Source organism: Harpia harpyja, chromosome 3 (genome assembly GCF_026419915.1).
Source record: "Harpia harpyja isolate bHarHar1 chromosome 3, bHarHar1 primary haplotype, whole genome shotgun sequence".
In the NCBI taxonomy this organism is placed as follows: Eukaryota; Metazoa; Chordata; class Aves; order Accipitriformes; family Accipitridae; genus Harpia; species Harpia harpyja.
Window position 1 is genome coordinate 54,150,170 of NC_068942.1, and position 21,212 is coordinate 54,171,381.

Genomic DNA, 21,212 nt, shown 5'->3' on the forward strand with positions numbered 1-21,212 from the left:
CTTTGAACCATCTCTTCACTAGATCAACTTCATGAAAAGGACACGTTGCAGAAACTTTCTTCTAGAAATTCAAACTCTAGTAACATATAGTATTTTATTAATGAAATTATTCCATCTTTAACAAAGTATCCAGAATCTAAAAGAACAGTCCAAGACTATGAGATTCTTGATTTATAATTAAAAAAAGAAATGCTGAAAAAGACTGCACTCAAATTAGCAAATTGAATTCAAGTATGGTATCGATCAAACCCACTCCAACATAACACAAGTGATTGGAGATTACGTTTACTCTTTTTTTCTCAACAAAAAGCAGACAGCTAATAAAAGTGGGTATATCAAAGCCCTTTTATAAAACCTCTCACAATTAAAAATCATGCTTAACATTCCTAATGCCACCACACTGAAGGGCTTTTTCCCCCCCCTCATACAACTAAAACCCTTTCTCAGCAGTAGATGTGTATCAATCACGGTAGTAGTTCACAAAGAAACATCACAATACCAATTTAATCCATGGACAGCAGGAATTTATGCTACATTGATTCAAAAAGTATGTTAACTTATCATTATCTCCATATATACTTAAAATATTCACATACAACTCTAGATACATTAAAAAAAGACAAAAAACCACCACCCCAAAAACCTACCTATGTTTAGATAGCCAGTTATTAATAACCAAAGGCACTAATTTAGTGGGAGACTCCTACCAACTTCAGTAAAGCTGGGGTTCACCTAAGAAGTTTAAGGCCCACTGTTTATAGCTGCAAGACAACAACAGTTTTTAAACCAAATACACATGAAGTTCTTAAATACAGGGGGAAAAAACCACTCTTTTCTTGTGAGTGTGCACTTGAGAAAATTAAATAAACCTAAAAGACCATATCTTTATAGAACAATTTAGTTACACAACCTAGGTACAATTCCTGATTTCAATAGAAGTTGCATAAAAGATTTAACAGTACCTGTTATTACCGGGCCATTAAAAATCACAATTCTTTGGTCAAGTATCATCTGTCCCCTTTTGGAAAGTTCTGAGAAAAGCAAGCAGCATTCAGAAACACATTAACTTCTCAAAGAAAGTTTTGCATCAAAGCTCTGCTTCTCAAATTTTATTTTTTAAACAACAACAACAACAAAATCTTCCACTTAGGAAAGTTAAGTTGTCACCATCTTACATTTCAGAATACAAAACTGAAAAAAATCCCTATAAAAAAAAAAAAAAAGACAGGACTTCAGCCAAGTATTCAGCTACTTATTGCTGTAGTTGTAACTCAAGTCCATTTAAACCCCCTAAGTTTTGGTCGTTTGTAGCAAGAACATGTTTGGAAAGCTAGCAGCAATAGAAAACCCCTTTAAAACCTAGGCATAGTTACATTGTTGACTGAAAATTAGCAGAAACCATAATCATTGGAACATAATAAAGCATCCTGTAAAAGTACAATTGAATTGGTAGCTAGAAAAACAGGGTTGATTTAAAGTGCTAACCCAAAGCCTTATGTGGGCCTATGTCAGTAAAGAAAAGTCTTTTTTTCCCCCCACTAGATAAAGCCCAGAACCACAGCACTACTCCAAACATAACGAATGTAGTCTTCACTCTGCCTCAACTCCCCCAACAGGTGGAATACAGAAACTTGAAGTAATTGCTAATTCCAAATCTAGGTGATACACACAAATATACTGTTGAACAAAGTTTGGACAGCAAACAGTACACCTGAGTTCAGTCATACAAACTAACTTTTGTAAATAGCGTTAGACGAATATATCCATGTCTCTAATATGAATCTAGATGTATTTTCTTACAAAACGCATTAATAGAAATATCCAGGCAAATACATACCATACAATAGCAAAAGCTTTAAGCCCCATTTAATAAGATGAATTTCCGATTAAAAATAGAAGGCAATTAAGATTTACTCAAAATTACAATTAAGAAAAGCTTTCACAGTGCAATATTGAAACTGTCACAAAGTTAAGAAAATACTGATATCAAAGTACAATCACAATGTTAAAGTAGACAAAACTACTATACAAGGGCATATCTTGTAAAATTAAAAGGAATGAACACAACATAGGGGACATCTCACGTCCCTGCTCTACATATCTCGTTTCCTAGTCTTCAGAGTCATAACTGTGTCTTTCTGACATCAGCAGAAGTCTTGTTAAAACTAAGAGGTTCATTCTTCTTTGTAGACCAGATTTCAGAGCCCGATTACTTCTTGAAAATACGTTCTTCATCACTGCACAATTTCAAAGTAGTGCAATATTGCCATGATGTGCTGAGGCATGAACACATAGCCTGTGTACAGTGCCATTCCAACAATGGAAACTAGCATGGAATCTGAATTACAGTTGAGGAAAAAAGCATTTGAAATAGAAAGTGCATTAGACATCAAGTAACTATAGCATTAAAACTTTCCTGGTAACTATCTTACAACGTTACAATTTTAAATCCCATGGGGTCAACTGTATTCAGCAATTCACAGCAGCAGGAAGAACCAACTGAACACTGAAAACCAGAGCACTGGTAGGAGCAATTAGCTGAATTACAGAAGGATGCCTTGCAAGTTATCCACTGCCTCGTCATGGACACAAGAGGACAGGCCAAAGTGTGGGAAGGGTGAAGGAGGAACAGAAAACGGGCACTGAGAATATACAAGTTTTTACATGCATCTTCCTAGGTGTTAAGCAAGTCTTGCAGAAGCCAGCCCCATTCAGCCAAGCAGGAAAAAGTCAACCATCACAAAAAAAGCCAAAAGAAAACAAACCCACCATGAGTAGCTGTACTGAATAAGAGTTCTTATTTGTGGATGACCTACTCATTCATAAGCAGACAGCATTAGATGCTGACCTCAACTTCTTGGAATAGCATGACCTAATAGATTTAATTTATGATGTGCAAAACACAACTGGTGTGAAAGTTGTACTGCTACCGAAATAAAGTCAGGAAATCTCAGATCCATTTCCAGCTGCCAGTGTCTGTCTTCTATGCTTTAAGTCACTACAATATTTGGTTCATTTCTCCATGAGCATGTCACGCTCAGATCCTTCTTCATGGGCAAGCAGCTCAATTTATGTGTTGTTTGGCGGTACTTAGGAAAAAGAAACCGCTGGGGGAGTGAAAAGCATGAGTAACATCATGACATGCACCTTTCTAACTCTCTCACTCACGAAGCCTCAGAGGATCAGCACAGCTCTGAGTCAAGTTGTGTACTTAAATAAACAGACACTCATTAGTACTTTACTAGAGCAGATCACACTGCAAAACAAACTTCACGTGAAGCTATCTGCTAAACATTCTTAAGATGACCAACTTTATTAGCTGAACTCCTAACGGGGACCTTTTGTAAAACTTATATAGAGAAGCAAGACAATAGGTTATAATCTATACGTACAACTGGACCTTTGTCGAGCTCTAGGGTTCTTGAAGCTTTAGCTACAGAAATTATGGCATCAGATTACTGAAAGATTACACCATTCAAAGTTTAAGGTAAATTCAAAAGTAGTCAAAATTAATAATAACTTGTTGATTTCATCCAACTACCTGCAGAGATTGAGTAAACTTAGACAGCAACACTATAAAAAGCACTGGAGATTAACAAGCATGATAGCACTGGACAGCAGTATTTGGTTTCCACAGGCGAAACCAGAGGAGCTGCACATGCTCTGTGTCTTCAAGAAATCAAGTCACCCCAGCACACGTGTATCAAATGCTCCATGACCGACTTCCCTGTGGCAGAGCAGAGATATTAGTTGTGCTTATTAGAGCATACTAGCTGCTTGGTGTATTTTTAGTCCCAGAAGATTATACAGCAGGAGATAATAAAATGAAGGTCAACTCATAAATCCACATTTCCATATCAGTGCTCACTTTTGATTCTGGAGCACAAGCAGCAGCGAGACACGCAGCAAAGCCACACACCGTTAGCTCCCAAGGCCACTGCATCTGCACCGCATCTGTACAGCGCCTGGCAGAACTGGCCCACCTACGATGAAAGCATCTAGGCTGAGGACAAAAAAACAGTTTTGCTGACCTGAGATCGCAAGCAATACTTGTGCTACTCATTACATTTGTAAGTTAAGTGGCAATTACTTCACTGCAATATGAGCATTTTATGAAAATAAACACACACACACACTTTCATTTACTTAAATATTTTGCACAAGTTAAAAATCTGCATGGTTAACACAAAATAAAAAAAAATACTCGTGACTAATATAATTGCAGGGAAAGCAAAGATGAAGTTTCCTTAGCGATACAGACATGGCATAAAAAGAGGAAGGTATGTTAGCAAGGAACACAATGTTGTGAAGGCAAGAACCCCTGCCTAAACAATTGCGCACAGTAAGTCTCTAAATACTAAAAAAGATAAATAGTAAGTTATCTCCACTTCTGACTTTACACAGGAAAAAAAGGTCTGATGGCACAGCTATAACTTGGGCAACCACTTTTATATAACAAATGTGAGTTCCTTTATAAAATTGAGCAGTATCTCAGTAAAAGCAGCTTCCCACTACTACTTACACCCTTCTCTTTGTGTTAACGTTTTGGTTAATTTCCCTCTTTGCCTCTCGACATTAATTGGACATGGCTCAGAGTCATTCATATGAGACATCATTTTAAGTGAAAATCAAAACAGGCACACTTACGAGAAAAATACTTGTGATGCCATAACAACAGCTGAGAGAATATACCGCCTGTATGAAAGGGTTGGGTAAAGAAACAAACCTAGTCTTTATGCAGATGCCTTCACATAAGCATCTATCAAGTTCTTCCACTCCAAAAGAGCCAAGCAAATTTACCAGCTCGAGGATTAAATACTCATCTAATAAAAATCATGTGACAAAGCACCACACAAACGTAAGCTTGCAAGGTTTTGCAGCATGCACATTTACTTCCCACTAGGAAAAAAACCAAAAGAATTCATGAAAGACACCTGTGCTTAACAGAAGGCTTGAGATTTCAGGGCAAAAGACAGGAGAAAGAACTACCATAACTCCACAGAAAAAAAATTAAGGGAGAAATAACTTCAAGATACAAACTCGTGCCCGAGGAGAAACGGGCTAGACTACTAGACGCCCAGTGACAGGACGTGCAACACCAGCACGAGGATTATTCCCCAACTTGGGCAGCACGTTAGCTGGTGAAGGTGAGGAGCTTTAAGCCCCTGCCTGCGAGGAGGGGACAAGCCCCGGTCCCGGGCGGAGGCTGCCGCTCCCCCGCCCGCCGCCGGCACCGGCCGCGCTCGGCGCCCCAGGCCAGCTTTCCCCCGGCCCGGCCCGGCTCTCCTCCCGCCGCCCCCCCCCCCCCCCGAAAACCTCGCCGGCGGCCGCCCGCCCTCAGCACGGCCACGGACGGCCCGGGCGCTTCCCCGGCACCGCACACACCGGGCAGGCGGCGGCGGCGGCGGGGCCGCCACACCCGCCCGGCGGCCTCGGGGCGGCCCCGGAGCCGCCGCCGAGCACGACGCGGCAGGGGGAGGGCAGCCCCCCGGCCCCCCCCCAGCGCCGCGCACACCCGCGCCCGCCCCGCCAGGCCCCGCGGGCAGAAGGATACTGAAGACGGTGCGCTCCCAGGGCTCCAGCATGTAGAGCGCGGTGACCAGCAGGTACTGGTAGTACAGCCACAACATCCGCTTCCAGGCCGAGCCCAGCGCCATGGCGCGCCCCGCGCTCTCCCAGCGGCCCTGCGCCGGGCCCAGGCCGAGCGGAGACAGCGGGGCGGCGGCAGACCGGGGCCCGCCCTCCCGCCGGCGCCGACGGGCCGGGTCCGGTCCGGCCCCGCCCCGCGGCTGGGCGAGCGCTGCCCCCCGAAATGGCGGCGCTGAGGCCCGCGGGCCGGCCGCCGGCGGCGAGCCTCCGTCCGGCGCCGGACGAGCAGGGCACGGCGGAGGCGCACGCCAGCGGCCCGATCCCGGCGTACCCTGCAGAACGTTAAAACCCAGCGGGGCGTGCCAGCTTGTGGCCGAGCGGAGTAAATGGCGTGGCTGCCCGTGAACCTGGAGTGGACTGCCGGCCCAAGTTACACCTGGGAGGTGGTGCTGCAGCCCGTTGTCTCTCATCCTATTTAAGCTGAATTGATGCTCTGGTAATTACGGAAGACCTGAAGACTCTGCTTGGCAGGTCCCACGGGAAGCGTGTTAAAAACGCTCTGCAGGAGTCTCCGGCGTCGTCAGTTGTCAGAGGGTAAAGCCCACCCAGAAACATGGCTGGGATAAATGAGACCGTAAGGTGGGCCAGCTCTGACTAGATTAATCCCATATGAATGGGAAAAATAAAGAGGCAATAGATCAACTGTTTACTGTAACTGTTGCTAACCTTGTACTTCCCTAAGGCGCTTGGGGCCAGAAACCAGGGGGTGTGGGACACCTCTGCCCTGACGGCTATTTGGCCCGAGATAAGGAGAAATTCCCAGGGATTGGCCTGGGACTGCACAATTAGAAAGGCTGTTGGCAGCTTATACTGGCAACCTAGTTTAGAAGGCGCTAGTTGAAAGCCCACTGGAAGGCGACGCATGCAATAATCGGGCACCATGACTAAGCGGAGCGTGAGATGCAACCACTAGGCACCAGGCCACCGGCCAGGACCTTGCACGCCAAGTGTGCACACCATAGATTAGAAACTGGTATGAACCCCCTATACTCACCCTGCTTAGTAAATCAGTTTGCAATTATGTCACTGAGCGGTGTGATTCTGTTCTTGAAGGCACCTTGCCCCTACCTTCACCTGTGCTATTACTACAATGAAAAATGAGGAAACACAGTCACAGGAGGATGCATGTATGAATTATTTACACAGATGCAAAATGCAGCTACAGTACCAGGAGATAACTGAAAAAGAAAACCAGCTGGCAGAGACAACTGAAGACTGTACTGGTTTGTGTGGCAGAATCTGAAAAGGGATTTAATTCAACCAGAAGACATTTAGACACACTTTATCTATGCAGATTTATTTCAGCACAAGAGGAAATGAGAGCATTCACACAATTAATAACCCCACACAACTGGCTACAGGAGCTGTTGTCCCTATCCAAGACTGCTATTGCGTGTTGCAATTGCTGCTGGCGGAGTCTTGTGTTGGTGTTGCTGCTTGAAAAAGTGGTGGTAATCATGAAAGCCTCCTTTCTATATAAACACGTACAAAGTTCAAGGACAAGTAGGGTATTCAGCACAACTAAAGGCATTACTCCCATTCAAAGCTGCAAGAACATTATCACTATGGGGCAAACGTGTCCCAGTCCCACCTGCTCCTACGCTTCCTAACAAGAAGCTCTGCAATTCAAGTGACAAGCAAGAAGCAGCAGCAAGAAACTACTCAATATGAGAGGAAGGGTAGTCAAAAGGCATGCCAGCTTCAAAATCTCCTGCTACATCTGCCCTAACCCACCAGGTGGTGCCCAGGCCCCTTACAACTTTTCAGTATAGTGCATACTCATAATACAGGTTTTTTTGCTAGTAAGCCCCTTAAGAAAAATTGTCAATATTCCTCTATATAGAGTTTCCCCTCCTTCACCAGCTCCATTCTACCACTGCTTAGGGACTGCCATCACCTGTTGTTCCTCCTGCTACCACCTGCATCGACACTTGAGCCCTTGAACTACATTCCCACATGCTCATGTTCCCAGTAGCTCAGTGCAAAGACCCTTAACCTGGCACTACACAGAGCCTTTCTGCTTCACCTGGAATGTGAAGACAGCTACATCGAGGCCTGCATGCCCTGCAGCACAGACTATATATACTCTATCACATCTGCTCTTCCACACTTCTAAAAAACAGTTCTTCGTACGTTCAGAATTTTTCATATACACCTCCTGGCTTACGACACACAGTAACAATTTATCCTACTTTAGATGATCCCATAGCTGTCAATATGCAAGTTGGACACTCCACTAACCAGTCTGACTGTAGGTTGCAAAGACGAGATCGAGATCTTATCTCAGGCAGATCCCAGGCCTCAAAACACGTATGGCTCAATTTCGTTCGTCGGTTGCACATGCAGAAGAAGGTATACCACACTAGCCAACCAAGTGTTCAGCAGCTGCCTCAAAGGTTCTCTACTCCATCAAGCAGAGGTTAAGTTTCTGCTGACTTGAAAATGGTAAGTCGACGTTTTCCTCATGTAATCCTGACAGAAGAACCAATGTATTTTTTTCTTCCTAATCTCGTGTAACACTGTGTAGAATGAGTGTGTGTAGATTAGTAAAATACAGCACCAGGGACTACAAAAGGCAATGAAAGAATCACAAGGTTTTATTTTAATCTAAGGCACAAAAGAAGTATGTTCTTCAGGTTCCTACCTCCTGAGTTCAAATATTTCTGACAATTCCTCAAAGCACATACAAAATATTCCTAGTACTATTAAAAGAAAAAGCATAAAGGTGAGGTTTTTTTCAAATAGACCCTTGTTCAAAGTGAAGTATTAAAAAAATATCAGGCTATAAAGAGGAGACGTTACTTACTAATAAAAAACAAGAGTTCACCTCTTGGGAGCATGCCTGGAGGAAGAGAGGGAAGGACCCATTGTTAACATTGCAGTGGCTTCATAGACTAAGCAAGAAGTCTAAATATCAAGTAGCAGAAGCTCTTTAAGCTTCCATAAAGAAGCTGTAAACGTACTAAAGAAACAGAAAAAACATACAAACTAGCTCTATGGTCATAGATCTGACCATAGATTTCTTCTTGAAATGTGTCATCCTAATGAAAAAGGACAACAGAAAAAAGTCCAGTATCTTCTTCATATACATATTTACATTTAAAACTCTTAACTGTATTACTAAGCATTAATATGTTGATTTAAATGATCCAGGCCAGAATGATCCACGCCAGCAAACTTGATACAAGCTAATCTTCCACTCTGTATAAATAAAAGTTTCCATTTTTGAGATCTTAACGGGCCAAAAATCCAAATATAATGACAATTCCTTGTTTATCAAACCTACCTGTGTGCAAATCTACCAACAATACCAGCCCAAAGAAGCCCAACATCCCAACTGAGAGTTGTTTACCACGTGCCATAGAAATGACCAATGCAGCTACGGAGAACTAGTTACTATACAGTATTTATTCTAAGCAGCAGTTCTAATACATATTGAGATAATGGATAGTATATATACAGGGAATTATCATAATACACAGATCTTACATTATATTTACAAAATTTTAAATCCTCAATGATGCAAACACCTCACAGTGTGAAAGAATATTGCTCTCACATACACGCAGTTAAATGTATTCCTTTCATAAACTTCGCAAAAATCCAACCATTATAAAGTTCTCTGACAAAAATGTACATTTAAAAGACCGTATTTTAAAAAGGCTAACATGCCTGCATTTCTGATACTTCACACAGTCTTAAACAGTACAGGATTTTTTTTTTCCCCTGCTTTTGCACACTAGCAGTGGCTGGCTAGAACATTGAAGAAGTGAAAAACTTCATCTTTATCCATTACTGCCACTTCAGTTGAGCATTCAGTACATAACACTGGATGATACACTTCCTCCTCTTCTTGATTTGATTGTACAGACGTAGTTTCTTTGTTGTGCTTCATTTTCTTTCTTCTTTTCTTCAGCTTCTTTCTGTATTTCAGAATTTCCTCTTTGTTAACAATGCAGTTCATCACAAACATTGCTCTATATTGTGTTTTATAAGATTCGTGTCTACGGAGAAGGGGAGAAAATGCAAGTCATACCATTGGTAAAACTCTGCTTCCAAGAAATCAGTTATCATCACTGGAAATGGGATTAAAGATAGGAAAGTACCATGCCAAAGGGCTGAAAGCCAAATAAATATGAAGTTTTATAAACAGAAGTCACAACTACAAAAATCATTAAAAAATAGAATTGTAGCCATCCGTCCTGTTTTTAAGGCATTTTTAAAAACATGCTGGTTCTTGCTGAAATAAACACCCCGGAGTACAATAGTATTGTAGAATTATGCACTGCTACGTATAGCTGATGATAGGCAAAAGATCATGAAGTTGCAAGTGCAAATGACTCAACTACTGACATTTATATCCTAAAATGTCTTGCAAGCCTGAAATTCCTTATTTATATACAACAAACATTGACGCATCACGCTTGGAAAAGCATGTCTATAATAAAATATAAAATGTATTTTCAGCTGTCATCAGTACAACAACTGTATAGCTGCAGTACGTAGCAAAATTCAGGGCTACAGTTCAATTCAATTCAACACAATGTCCCTCAGGCTGCAGCTTTACAGCAGCCTAAATCAACATAACAGGTGGCTGTTGAAGTCCTGTCTCAACTTCTGCTGGCTTTACTGCTTGTATAACACTGTGCTGAGCTATTCCAGTTTATTAAAGCCACAAAAGACCAGCCTGACAACAAAAATGAACCGTTTTCCGTCAGCTTAGCAAACTGAAATACTTAACCATAGAACAGGGTTCAAGGAGTACCAGAGCCAGCAAAGGGAAGAGAGTGAGAAACAGCACCCAGTACTTTGATGATTTTAGGCTGCTGTGGAATTTCATCCTCAATCACCAGAAGTAAATAAAGGAGAGGTAGTTTATTCCTCGTTTCACAAGATTTCTTTCTGCTTTATTCCCAGTTCCAGAGTCCTCTCCTTAGCACAGGTTAGCAGTACTATCTAGGTTTGCAGTGCAGTCAGATACTGGAGAGCTGCAAAACACACTATGGATTCTCACCTAAATGCTTTCCAGGCACTTTTAAATGCAACTATACTCAAAATCACAACTGCTAAGACTCAAACCAAGTAAGAATACACTATCTTGATTTTGCTTAATCCTCCCCTAAACAACGCACTTTTACACAAAAACAACCTGGAATAATTTTATGCCTCTAAACATCAAGCCAACATATTTAAAAAAAAAAAAAAAAAAAATCAGCCCAAACTCCCTGTTTAGTCTCCATGAATTTTTTTTTTTAAATAGTTTACCTTCTCCACTATGCTAAAGTTCTACCTTGTTCTTCCTCATCTACATGTTGCAGGTGAAACTGATCATCATTCTTTCAAACTAGCATTCACCCCTAAATCTGATTCACATACACCTGCCTTCTCTTTATCAGCACCACCTCACAAGAGAGGCTTGATCAAATCAATTGATCAAATTGAATAAACTAAAAATACTACTGACCTAAAAAAAGACATTACACTAATTACCTCTGGCAGTCCAGGCATAACGTTGTCATGCAAGCAGGGCAATTCAAAACAGCATCACTGTTTGGAACAGCTGAAGGTTTTGTCTGGTGCTGCTGCTGTGGCACTCTTCTTTGATTACGGTACCTACCAATTCAAGAAAGGAGGAAGGAGAGACAAAAAATGAAATTATGTGCCCTTGCTGTCAGGTGTATCAATTCAACTGTCAAACCTTTTTTTATACTAAAATACACCAATTAGTATTTGGCTTCTTCTGGACACCTTTTTCAGTAACTCATAAATAAACAAACATAAATAAATAAACTGGGGGGGAAAACACATAGCAGTATCTCTTCATTTACTTTGTACAGAGAATTTTCATTTGGTGAGGCAAATACATCTGGCATGAGAATTTGTGGCTAATACCCCTCTGCTCTGATGAGGCAGGTATCTCAAGTGCAATCTCTGCAGGAAACATACATTAATATTACCCTTTTCAACAGATTTACATGGAGAATTTTACTTCTGCTGCAACAACCATTCTTCTACTTCACCCTTCAAAAAACCCTCAGTAAAGCAGCTTTGTGCTGTTCCTATTTTATCTGAACATTTTGTGACTTGCTAAATTGAAAGTTTTCCAAAACTAGAAATACCAATATTTAGCAGGAACAGTATTAATTTAGCAATCAAAGCATCTCACAACCTTTTCATCCACAGCATGGTTATTTAGATGAGATCTACAGACAAAACTGGCTTACAGAACTAGGAAGTCTTGATTTGAAAAAAATGCAAGTTTTAGAATTGTGCAATTTTGAAGGCTCAACTTCCATTACATACGCATAAAAATTTTACAGGCTTTTAAATTTCATATGCTGTAAATTCTAAATAAAAAATATTTTCACTGCATGGACTTGACAGCATAGGCTTTTTCTCTATATTCACCATTTTCATTTAAATTTTTCAGTTTATGTTAAGCATTCTACAATTCAAATATTTATGGTCTCTTACCCCCTCCTCTGTGAGTCTACCCACTCTTGGTCTCTACTGTCTTCTTCTGGGTCATATAGCAGTTCGTCATTGGAAAGAATCCGACGTTGCTGATGTTTTCTGTTTTTCTGGACATCCTGTGTAACTGGAAAGATTTGTGCAAGCACGTTACATCCATCAGACATATGATGACTCTCTACTTAAACAATCAGAATACCATTTTTTTAGTTTTCCTTTTCCATACTCACAATAAATCTACACTAAGACGTAAAGGTTTAGCTCATCTCCCCTCCACATGCACCACCCCAAAACATTAATGCACCTTACATACACTGGGATACATCATAAAGTTGCGGGAACTACATTGAGATGATACAGGCTGGTAATTCCCTGCAAAAGGCTGCCTTCAGGAACAGCCCCTTGACCCCACAAGAGGACTGCACAGGATCTGAGAGAGTGTGCTAGTGTAAAGGTGTTCTCCTTTCTCCTCAGCCATTTACCTATTTTATCTTCATCCTCTGAATCAGAATCAAAGTAAATGTCATCATAGTATTTTGAAGTGGTGGCAGGTCCAGTCTGCCCAGTACTTGAGGAAGCACCTGTGTATGAAATTAGAGAGAGAAGTGGTAGGAACACCCCACCAAAAGGACAGCAAGTATACAGCCCAGAACAAACCGTCATTACCAAGTTGTTCTATCCAGAAGTGCTCTCCTTTATCCAAGTATGTTAAGTAACAGCTCTCCCCATTTATTCCCACACCCTGATCATCCACATCACTTGTGTTATTTCATTTACAGATGCTCTCTGAGAGCAAAGCTGCTCACTCCCTCTGAGATGAGCGTCAGGTACAGTTCAAAGCAAAGTTTCTCCCAAGGTACACTCCCTTTAGGCATAGAGCACACCACATCAAATATGCTTGCCTCTGCCCTATATAATCCACACAATCTCAGACACTCCACAAATCTTCAGTCATGCAAAAGAAATAGAGGTATGGCACGTTGTTTCACAAACTTTGATTACAATGAAGTTCACTTAAGAAATCCCCCAAAATTTCAGGGCCACAGAAGTTCAAAAAAGACCTAGATGAATGGCCAAGCACATCTGTCACAGCCAGTCTGCACCAAAAATCCTATTCTGTGCTGGATGGATGTGGTATCACTACATCATCTTAACTGCACAACCAAAACCTAAAGATCAGATTTGCCCACTAACACAGATAAAATAAACCCGCTGAATGCAGAGTGAAGTCCCTGCATTAAAGTGAATACTACACTGATTCTCCAGGAAATTAAGAACACTTCACCAAGTATTTTGTAATAGGTAAAAAGAACATATGCTCTTCAAATGCCAAAGCAATCCATCTCTTGCACCCGTAATACACAAACTCCAGAACACGTATATCTTTGATACGGTTTTACTATTTGATGTAACTACTTTAAGCAGGTAAGGGAGGAAGAGATGAATAATTTTCCTGACTTTTCCCCCCCCAACTGATTTGGGATTTCTAACTACCATATGCTATTTCTTTCTTCAAGAAAGGGCTCCAAATCTTGACAGCCACCCAGAGCCACTGGACAAAGTACAAGAGACGACAAGATGTTGAAAGGCTTCTAAATACATGTGAAAGAACAACTTAAAGAGATATTGGAAAAAAGGGGACTGATCCAACAAAGAGACATCATATTAAAGCAGGAAATCAGAAGTTCAGAAACAACAAAATTGAAGTCTTAGAGAAGTTGAAACAGAAGCATTCACTGAAGTGGCATCTGGTGACCATTTCTGCAGAAGCAATCAGCCATTTTAAGATTTTCTGTAAGGTTCAAACGGCACCCGACTGTCACAGCACACACCTCCAGCCACAAGAATAACACACTAACTTCACACCTTAACTGGACACCACTTAACTCACAATTTCACACACGAGCAGCTGTTAAATGCAATTTACCTGTTTCTGGTGATTTCCATTTGCCTTCCATAGTCCTCATGGTCGTGTTCAGTTCCGCTTCCATCTCCTTTTGGAACTCATCGTCACTGGAAGACTCGCTCTCCCCAGTCAGGCACTCCCGTATCAGCTTCCGCTTCTGGTCCGGAGTGCCATGTAAGAGCACATCCACCTCATCTTCTGAGCTACAAATATTTAAGCGTTACACACCTAGTTATGATGACCAGCTTAAAACAGTGAGTCATTTGGAGAACGAACATCTGAATTGTGTGGAAGCACTTAGCCGTTTATTTATGGGAAATGCATTTATTAAAATCTTTTATTAGCTTGTTGGTGTTAGAACTCTGGCTCTAATGCAAAGGAGCTTCAGCTGACTGGCTGCGGCCACGGCTCTGCAGCTCTGGTCAGCGAGGCTCCGCGCAGCAACGGAGCTCTGTTCACACGCTGGCATTTGTAGGGTTACAAACGCGAACGCGCCGCCTTCAAGGAAGAAAACCGCCGCGGCTGCGGCGAAGCGATCCTCCTGCAGCCCCCCGGGCGGCACCCTGCGGCCCGGCCCAGTGCCCGGGACCGTGAGAGAGCCTGGCCGCCCGCGGAGCCCAGCACCCGGGCCTGCCGCCCCGCCGGGGCCCCGCGGAGCCTCCCCGGACGCCGGCCGGGAGATGCCGGGCGACAGCGGGGCGCGGAGGAAAGCGGCGGCCCGCTGCTGCCGCCGGGAGGGAGTCCGGCCCCGCCGGCCGGCCCGCCCGCCTCAGGCAGGACAGCGACAAGCCGCCCTGGGCCCGCCCGCGGCGGGGGCTCTCCAGCACCTGCTGAGCGCTCGCTCCTCGTCGCTGGGCTCCTCCACCACGTACGGGTCGTCCTCCTCCCGCAGGCGGCTCATGGCGGCGCCCGGCTGCCCGCCCGCTGCCGCCGCCAGCCCCAGCCCGGCCCCTTCCGGGCGCCCCGCCGGCTTCCGCCGGCCCGGCCCGGCCCAGCCCCTCCCGCCCCGCCGCCGTCTCCGCCTGCTGCCGGCTCGGCTGCCGCGGCTCTCGGTCAGCCCCGCGGCCAGCCCGCCTGCCGGGGCAGGAGGCGAGGCCCGGCCCCCGCCGCCGAGGCGGGTACCGGCCGCCTGGCCCGGCGGGGCTCTTCCTTTTTCCCTTGGGAGGTGCAAGTCCTCGGGTCACGTTTTAAGTGTTTTTCTTCAGAGTCACAGAGCCAGGGGTTAGAACTTCAAGAGACACACCCAATACCAAGAGGCTTGAAAAAAATTTAATGAGCTGGTAACACTGAACAGCGAGGACTAATCTAAAAATTGTTCCCACATCCTACTTAAAATATTTACAATTTTGTTAACTGTATATACAGTGTAATCTTTGTCCCTTATAGTCTATTTATAGATGAGTTCCTTAGGAATTATACCTGTTGTATGTGGAAGATGAAGAGCACATTATTACTGTAATAGCCGTTGCTGGAAAATACTATATACAGTAGGCCAGTTGCTAATAGCCGTTGGGCACTGGTAATCAAAGCCTGAGGCTACGTGTGTGCAACTCAATAAATGCAAACAGCACATTCAGCTAATAAGAAACTTCTCTGCCTTTGAAATGTTCTGATGTGCAAGGCAGCAGGGTAAGTATACTACACTGTGCAATTCACCCTATTTGAGGGAAAAACTCAAACTGCACACCACTGTGCGGCAGTACAGGCAGTTTGTAATCAGAGAGACATTGACTTAACATCGATCCACATCTCCAAACATCTCATTCACCCAAAATTCTGCTGCTCCAGTGAAGGTCTACAAACCCGTATAAAGCAGCAATCTCACTGTGAAGAGCAATTCATCAAGTAAAGCCTCATTTTATGACATCCTGAAATTACACAACAGAACAGCACCTCTTGGGAAAGTTTCATGGTTCAAGTAAGAGAGACAAAGCAATACAACAAATAAAACTGTTCATAGCTCTAAGTTTTAAGTCCAGTTGGAATGAGATCCTTTTCAGGCATTCCTTTATTTAGGATACCTTTACTTTTTATTTTCTGAAGCAAAGTCCTCCTTTGTGTCAAAGTGGGGCAATATTACCTTTCATTGGTATTTTATGCCCTTTCTGAACTCCCTTCTGCTACTTTACTTCCCCTTTCTGGAAAGAAACCCAAAAAGTTCTCCGAAAAGCATTTCTGCCAAAGAAATCGCAGAGTCAGCCACCAAGCTCAAAACAATTTAAAGTACACTACATAGGAAAGTCACAGACAAACAGATAGGCAAACGGATAAACCTGAGAATGCAAGTGAAAAATTACTGGGCAAGTATTTAGTGTCAGACCAATCCAATACTTACTCGATGGTTTTACAGGATGAATAGAGAAAAAGCTAATTAAATTAATCTGATTTACTAGAAAATATTAAGCTTACAGATGATACAATGTCTGCATAATTTTAGAAAAATCGATTTCATGGTTTATTTTACAATAATTGAATTAGTCTACAAGTTAAGGCAAACATACTAATGCATTTGCTTTTCTTTTTAAATCATAGTTATAAAGGTTACACAAAGTTCTCCAAAATTTCTAAGAAATGTTCACAATTGAAAAAAAGATTAAGTTTCTTGATATCAGTACATGGAAAAAAACTAAGACAGTGTATACAATGCCATTATAGTAACAATATTCAAATATCTAATGGTAATATTTAGGCCATTTGAAAAATGTGCTTCAAATGATGAACTTCAGAAATTACTTACAAAGGTAAATAAGATTGGCAGCCTTATCATAGTATTCATAACATGAACATAATTATATTGGCTATTTTCACAAAAACAGAGCATTTGGTTTCTGAACAATGAAAGCATATAATGATTAAATAAACGTGAATATGTATGTATAACAAGTATGCTGTTGCTTCATGTAGTCTGGAGCTACTTTCAGGTGTTTGTTTTAATTCTTTTGAAAGAAGGAGCTTGCTTATGTGCACTCTGTCAAATGTTTTCTCCAGGGAACTGTAAATGCCTATTTAAAGTCATGAAAACAAAATCCAGAGGAGGGCAGCCCTTGTTAGTGGGAGGACGGAGCGTAGCTTATGTGTCACCGTTTAACACTGCCAGGCAGCTCTGCAGCAGCTGTAAGTTACCCTGTAAAAATAAAGAAAAATATGACCACGTTTCCCTACTTTGTTTTACGCTTGTGGCAAAAAGATGTTTTTTAAATAGCAATGACACCACTGAAGGAGAACAGACAGGTATTAAGCTTATGTAGAGATATTTATGTAGGTAACTTATCTTAAAGAGCTTTTTGAATGTAGGAATGTTGGGTCATGGAACTAAATGGAACCAACTTGAGACTCAAAAATAAGCATTTAGTACCCTTTCCATGTTTCTTCACAAGTTTCTTACTAAAGATCTAGTCTGGCCACAAAAATTATTCACTGCAGAACACCATCTTAGCAATGAAGTTCAAAGGTACGAAGTTGTTTTTTTTTTTATATTGTATTGCCATTACTCTGCCACTGGAATATTATTCCCAAAGCAGAAGTATTCCTATATTATACTGAATTTATCAAAAAGTGTTAACCAATTCACAGCACTATCTGCTCACTACAGCAAGCATCTAAGCTTGTGGCTTAGTTCGTAGCTCTGATTTAGCCATCAAAGTTGAGTTTAGCCATTAGAGACAGAGCTACAAAAGTGATTATCAGAACATTAACTAAGATTTATCTCTAAGGCCAAGTTCTGCCCTTTTTTTCAAACACCTGTAGGTCAGTTTTTAATCTTATTTAAGCATTCTGACTGTACTGTAAAAACATATAGGTTGACTTTCAGATTTCTGAATGAATTTACAGAACTGACACTTAAAGACACCCTTGTGAATTAAGCAAATGTGGTTGACAAGTAAGCCAGGATTTACTTTCCAGGAAAAAAAACCACCCAGCCTGGTATTCACAATAGTCACATTGTTTTGTGCATTCATTTATGCTTAGATCACTTTAAAATACTGGCTGTTCACTATTAAATAGCTGTACTAGATTTGTTCCCCAATCTGAAATCTCTGTGTAAGAAACAGTATTAGGTTGTTGACAGTGTTAGGAGTAATTCCTATCAGGTTCAGATGAAATACAAGAACAAAACAGTCTGAATGCCCGGTTATAAACACAGGAGAAACTGCTTCCTTCTAAAAGTTTTTTAGATCCAAAAAGAAACCTGTAAAGAAAACTTCAAACAAACAAAAGCACGTAATTAAACAGTATCAGTAGCTGTGATTTGCATATCCTTGAAAGTACTAAAGAATTTGTAATTCTTACTTTTTCAGTTGAAAGCATTCCAAGTGACCTGTGGTAGACAGGCAGAAGCACACTCATCCCTCAGCCCCAAAAGGTAAGAAATCGTAATTCTATCCCCCATTAAGGTTCTTATAATCCAGATTAAGCAATTAACTGAACTAAAGGCTTCAAAGCAGAAGATTCCCAGTTGTGTCTACTGAATCCTTTTCAGTCTTCTCCAGAAGACAGTGATTTCAGTTACAGCTTCAACAGCTCTTTGTCCTTTTACAGCTATACTGGCAGAGGACAGTCACAAGCTGTGTAAAAGGCTTGTAATTTTGTGATATGAACAAGTTCAACATACATGGGATGTATGGGGACTTGGTGGCCCATCTTTGTAGTGTCAAGATTCATAAATCTAAGGTCTCTGTTACTGAGCAGCTGATCATTAGCTGCAATGAAGTAATGAATGAACAGGAATACTTCAAAGTCTTCAGTCTTCAAACCGAATACTTCAGTCTGAAGTATAATTGTGGACTGCACACGTTACCTATAACAAAAGTGTGACAGTGATCTTTCGGCCATCTCTTTACAGCCCATCAGCAGCATGAAGTATATTTGCAATTCACAGGTCACTATGTAGCACTCTAAAGAAAAGACAGTACCAAGATAGCCTTTACACATCAGTCATTTCCAGACTCAGCCAGCCAGTCTACTTAAATTTTCCAAACATGCAAATCATTCATTTTCATTAGATCAAATTTACAAAGTTCACAAGAACAACCTTATTTAAATTATAATAAATCAAGGACAATAGAGGCTGTGAGCCATTACTCTTTCTGGCTGCAATATTTGACATACTTGACTTATATCAGCATAGCTCGAGAAAGTCCTATAAATTCAGATTCAGAAAAGTGTTTCTTGCCAACTCAGACTCCTAAGCTTTAGATGATATTACAGTTATTGGCAGAACCACACTGACAGAAACATCCTTTTCAGGAAGGAAAGAATTACTGACAAAGCATTTAACCAAATCCCTTAGCATTGGATTTTGCTTACTCCCTTCTTCTGTCAGTTCCAAACAGACATCTGTTGCTAGTAATGCAACAAATTTTTTCCACAAAAACCCAGAGAGGCAAGAGCACATATATTAGTATTTGTGGAAAGAGATGTTTAGATTTTTTTATTTTTGATTTGAAGGAAGTGGCTATCTTACTTAAAATTCGTATGTCAAAAGACTCTAAAAGTATAGCTAAGGCTCTAAATGCTTTAAGTATATGATTATAACCTTAGCAGTTTCACCAGCTATTAAACCCCCCTTCTTGAACATGAAGTCCAACACAGGAACACCTCAAAATCCAACTGTTTAAAATACTGAACAGGTTTAAATGCAGCTTTTGCACTAAATGCCAGAACACTTAATCAGGTGTTACACTAGCTACAGCTGCATGAAGTCATGAAGAAACACAGAGCTAGCAAAACAGAAGCTAAACACTACCTAGAGGGATAGTCAGATATAATGGTCATATAAAAAGAAACATCAATCTGTTTAGTATAGGTCAGAGACCAAGCAGAATCTAAAGCTGCAGTCTGGTAGCTATTTTAAGTAAATCTAGGGTACACGCTGCTGATAAGAAGGCAGCTCGCTCTTATTCCCAGCCCCTCCCAGCCAAAACTGTGTGTTTTGACACAAGGGATGCTGTGAAAACAACACTGGAAGTAAATCTTAGAAAAACCCACAGCAAATTTTAGCTCCATCTTACTACGCAGCTGCACACCTAATAGTGCCAACATAAGGGAAGGCAACAGAGTCATGCAACACCATCCTTTCTGGCAGTAGTCTGCATTTGCATCAACTTAAAGCAATCTCAACCCAAAGTCTGATTTTTAGCTCTTTCAGAAGTCTTGAGCTGCAACCAGGAAGGGATAAGTGCAGAGAGTGTGCACTTCATATTTGTATATACAGTGTCCTTGATTTACTAAAAGCTTGATTTCCCTATCACCCTCCAGTCTTCCAGAGCCACACAGCCAGATATAGCTCAGGAAATGTGAGCTGTGTCTCAGAACCTTCTCTCGATACTTTGGTCATTCTGACTTTTTCAGTGCAGTGATCTCTGTGTTCTGGGATTTGTGTTTTTCTTTCCATACACAGCAAATAACTTTTAACAGTAAGTCATGCAGCAGCCTTCACTGTGGCTGAATTCCTCCCAAAGACAGCCTCTCAGGTGAGTTCCAGCACCCACTGCTGCATCAGATTTCACCTCCGTGCTTTCCATGCCAGGCAACTCCAAGTCCAGAAGACACATGGCTAGACCAATTCAGAGACAGATGCATCTGCATGACATCTAGTCTGGAGGTACTCGTTCCAGCAAAAAAAAAAAACCAAACCACCACAATAGAAGACTTGTAGCAAAAGCCTGCAGCAGTAGTATCTGTTGCCCCCAACCCTCACTCCCCAGTTAGCTTTTTTGCAGGGAAGAGCACTTAGACCTGAATAACAGGTTATGTTGCAAAGTTTGGGAGTGCTGTGCTCCAGATGCCATTGACAAGCCAAGCAATTTCCAGTTTGGGGCTGCTAAAACTTCACCTGCTTCCAGTAGCTGCAAAAGCATGAAGACAGGGACTGCCACAGGATCAGGCAAAGTATTTTGTCCAGAACCTTTAAAGCAGGGAGCTTTTGATCTGACTTCATTAATTTACTGCCTACATGAAAAAGTAGCTTCCTTTTTGCTTCTACCAGCCCTCTTTTGGCTCTACTGCAAGAGGAATTAGGTGTCTACAAACATCCCAGCTTAGCCCAGCCAAAACCAGGGATACTCAGCCTCCCTGAAATGGGAGCACTGTTCATGATTTACATTGCAACAAGTATAAAAACATCCTCTCCGGGACAAGGAGAAACCTTCATATTCCCCTATCGTTGCTCTTCATGCATCAAGGC

The 21,212-nt window shown here is 41.9% G+C and overlaps 3 protein-coding genes across 5 annotated transcripts in view; all 3 read right to left on the minus strand.

Annotated features, from left to right (window-relative positions):
* Positions 1 to 417: 417 nt before the first annotated feature.
* On the minus strand, positions 418 to 5,729 carry SPTSSA (serine palmitoyltransferase small subunit A). The gene is made up of 2 exons (XM_052782589.1): positions 5,555 to 5,729; positions 418 to 2,338 (listed from the first exon to the last, which is right to left on the minus strand). The coding sequence occupies exons 1-2, from the start codon at positions 5,655 to 5,657 to the stop codon at positions 2,235 to 2,237; spliced, it is 207 nt and encodes a 68-aa protein (XP_052638549.1). The 5' UTR covers positions 5,658 to 5,729; the 3' UTR covers positions 418 to 2,234.
* Positions 5,730 to 9,039: 3,310 nt separating this feature from the next.
* EAPP (E2F associated phosphoprotein) lies at positions 9,040 to 14,989 on the minus strand. Its single transcript, XM_052782590.1, has 6 exons — positions 14,854 to 14,989; positions 14,048 to 14,229; positions 12,603 to 12,701; positions 12,124 to 12,247; positions 11,140 to 11,262; positions 9,040 to 9,653 (listed from the first exon to the last, which is right to left on the minus strand). The coding sequence occupies exons 1-6, from the start codon at positions 14,925 to 14,927 to the stop codon at positions 9,389 to 9,391; spliced, it is 867 nt and encodes a 288-aa protein (XP_052638550.1). The 5' UTR covers positions 14,928 to 14,989; the 3' UTR covers positions 9,040 to 9,388.
* Positions 14,990 to 15,279: 290 nt separating this feature from the next.
* SNX6 (sorting nexin 6) overlaps positions 15,280 to 21,212 on the minus strand; it is a 29,279-nt gene continuing 23,346 nt past the window's right edge. For all 3 annotated transcript variants that reach the window (XM_052782592.1, XM_052782591.1, XM_052782593.1), the window contains one exon: positions 15,280 to 17,150. In XM_052782592.1, the coding sequence (XP_052638552.1) occupies positions 17,097 to 17,150 (54 nt within the window). In that variant the 3' untranslated portion in view covers positions 15,280 to 17,096. The remainder of the gene's footprint in view (positions 17,151 to 21,212) is intronic.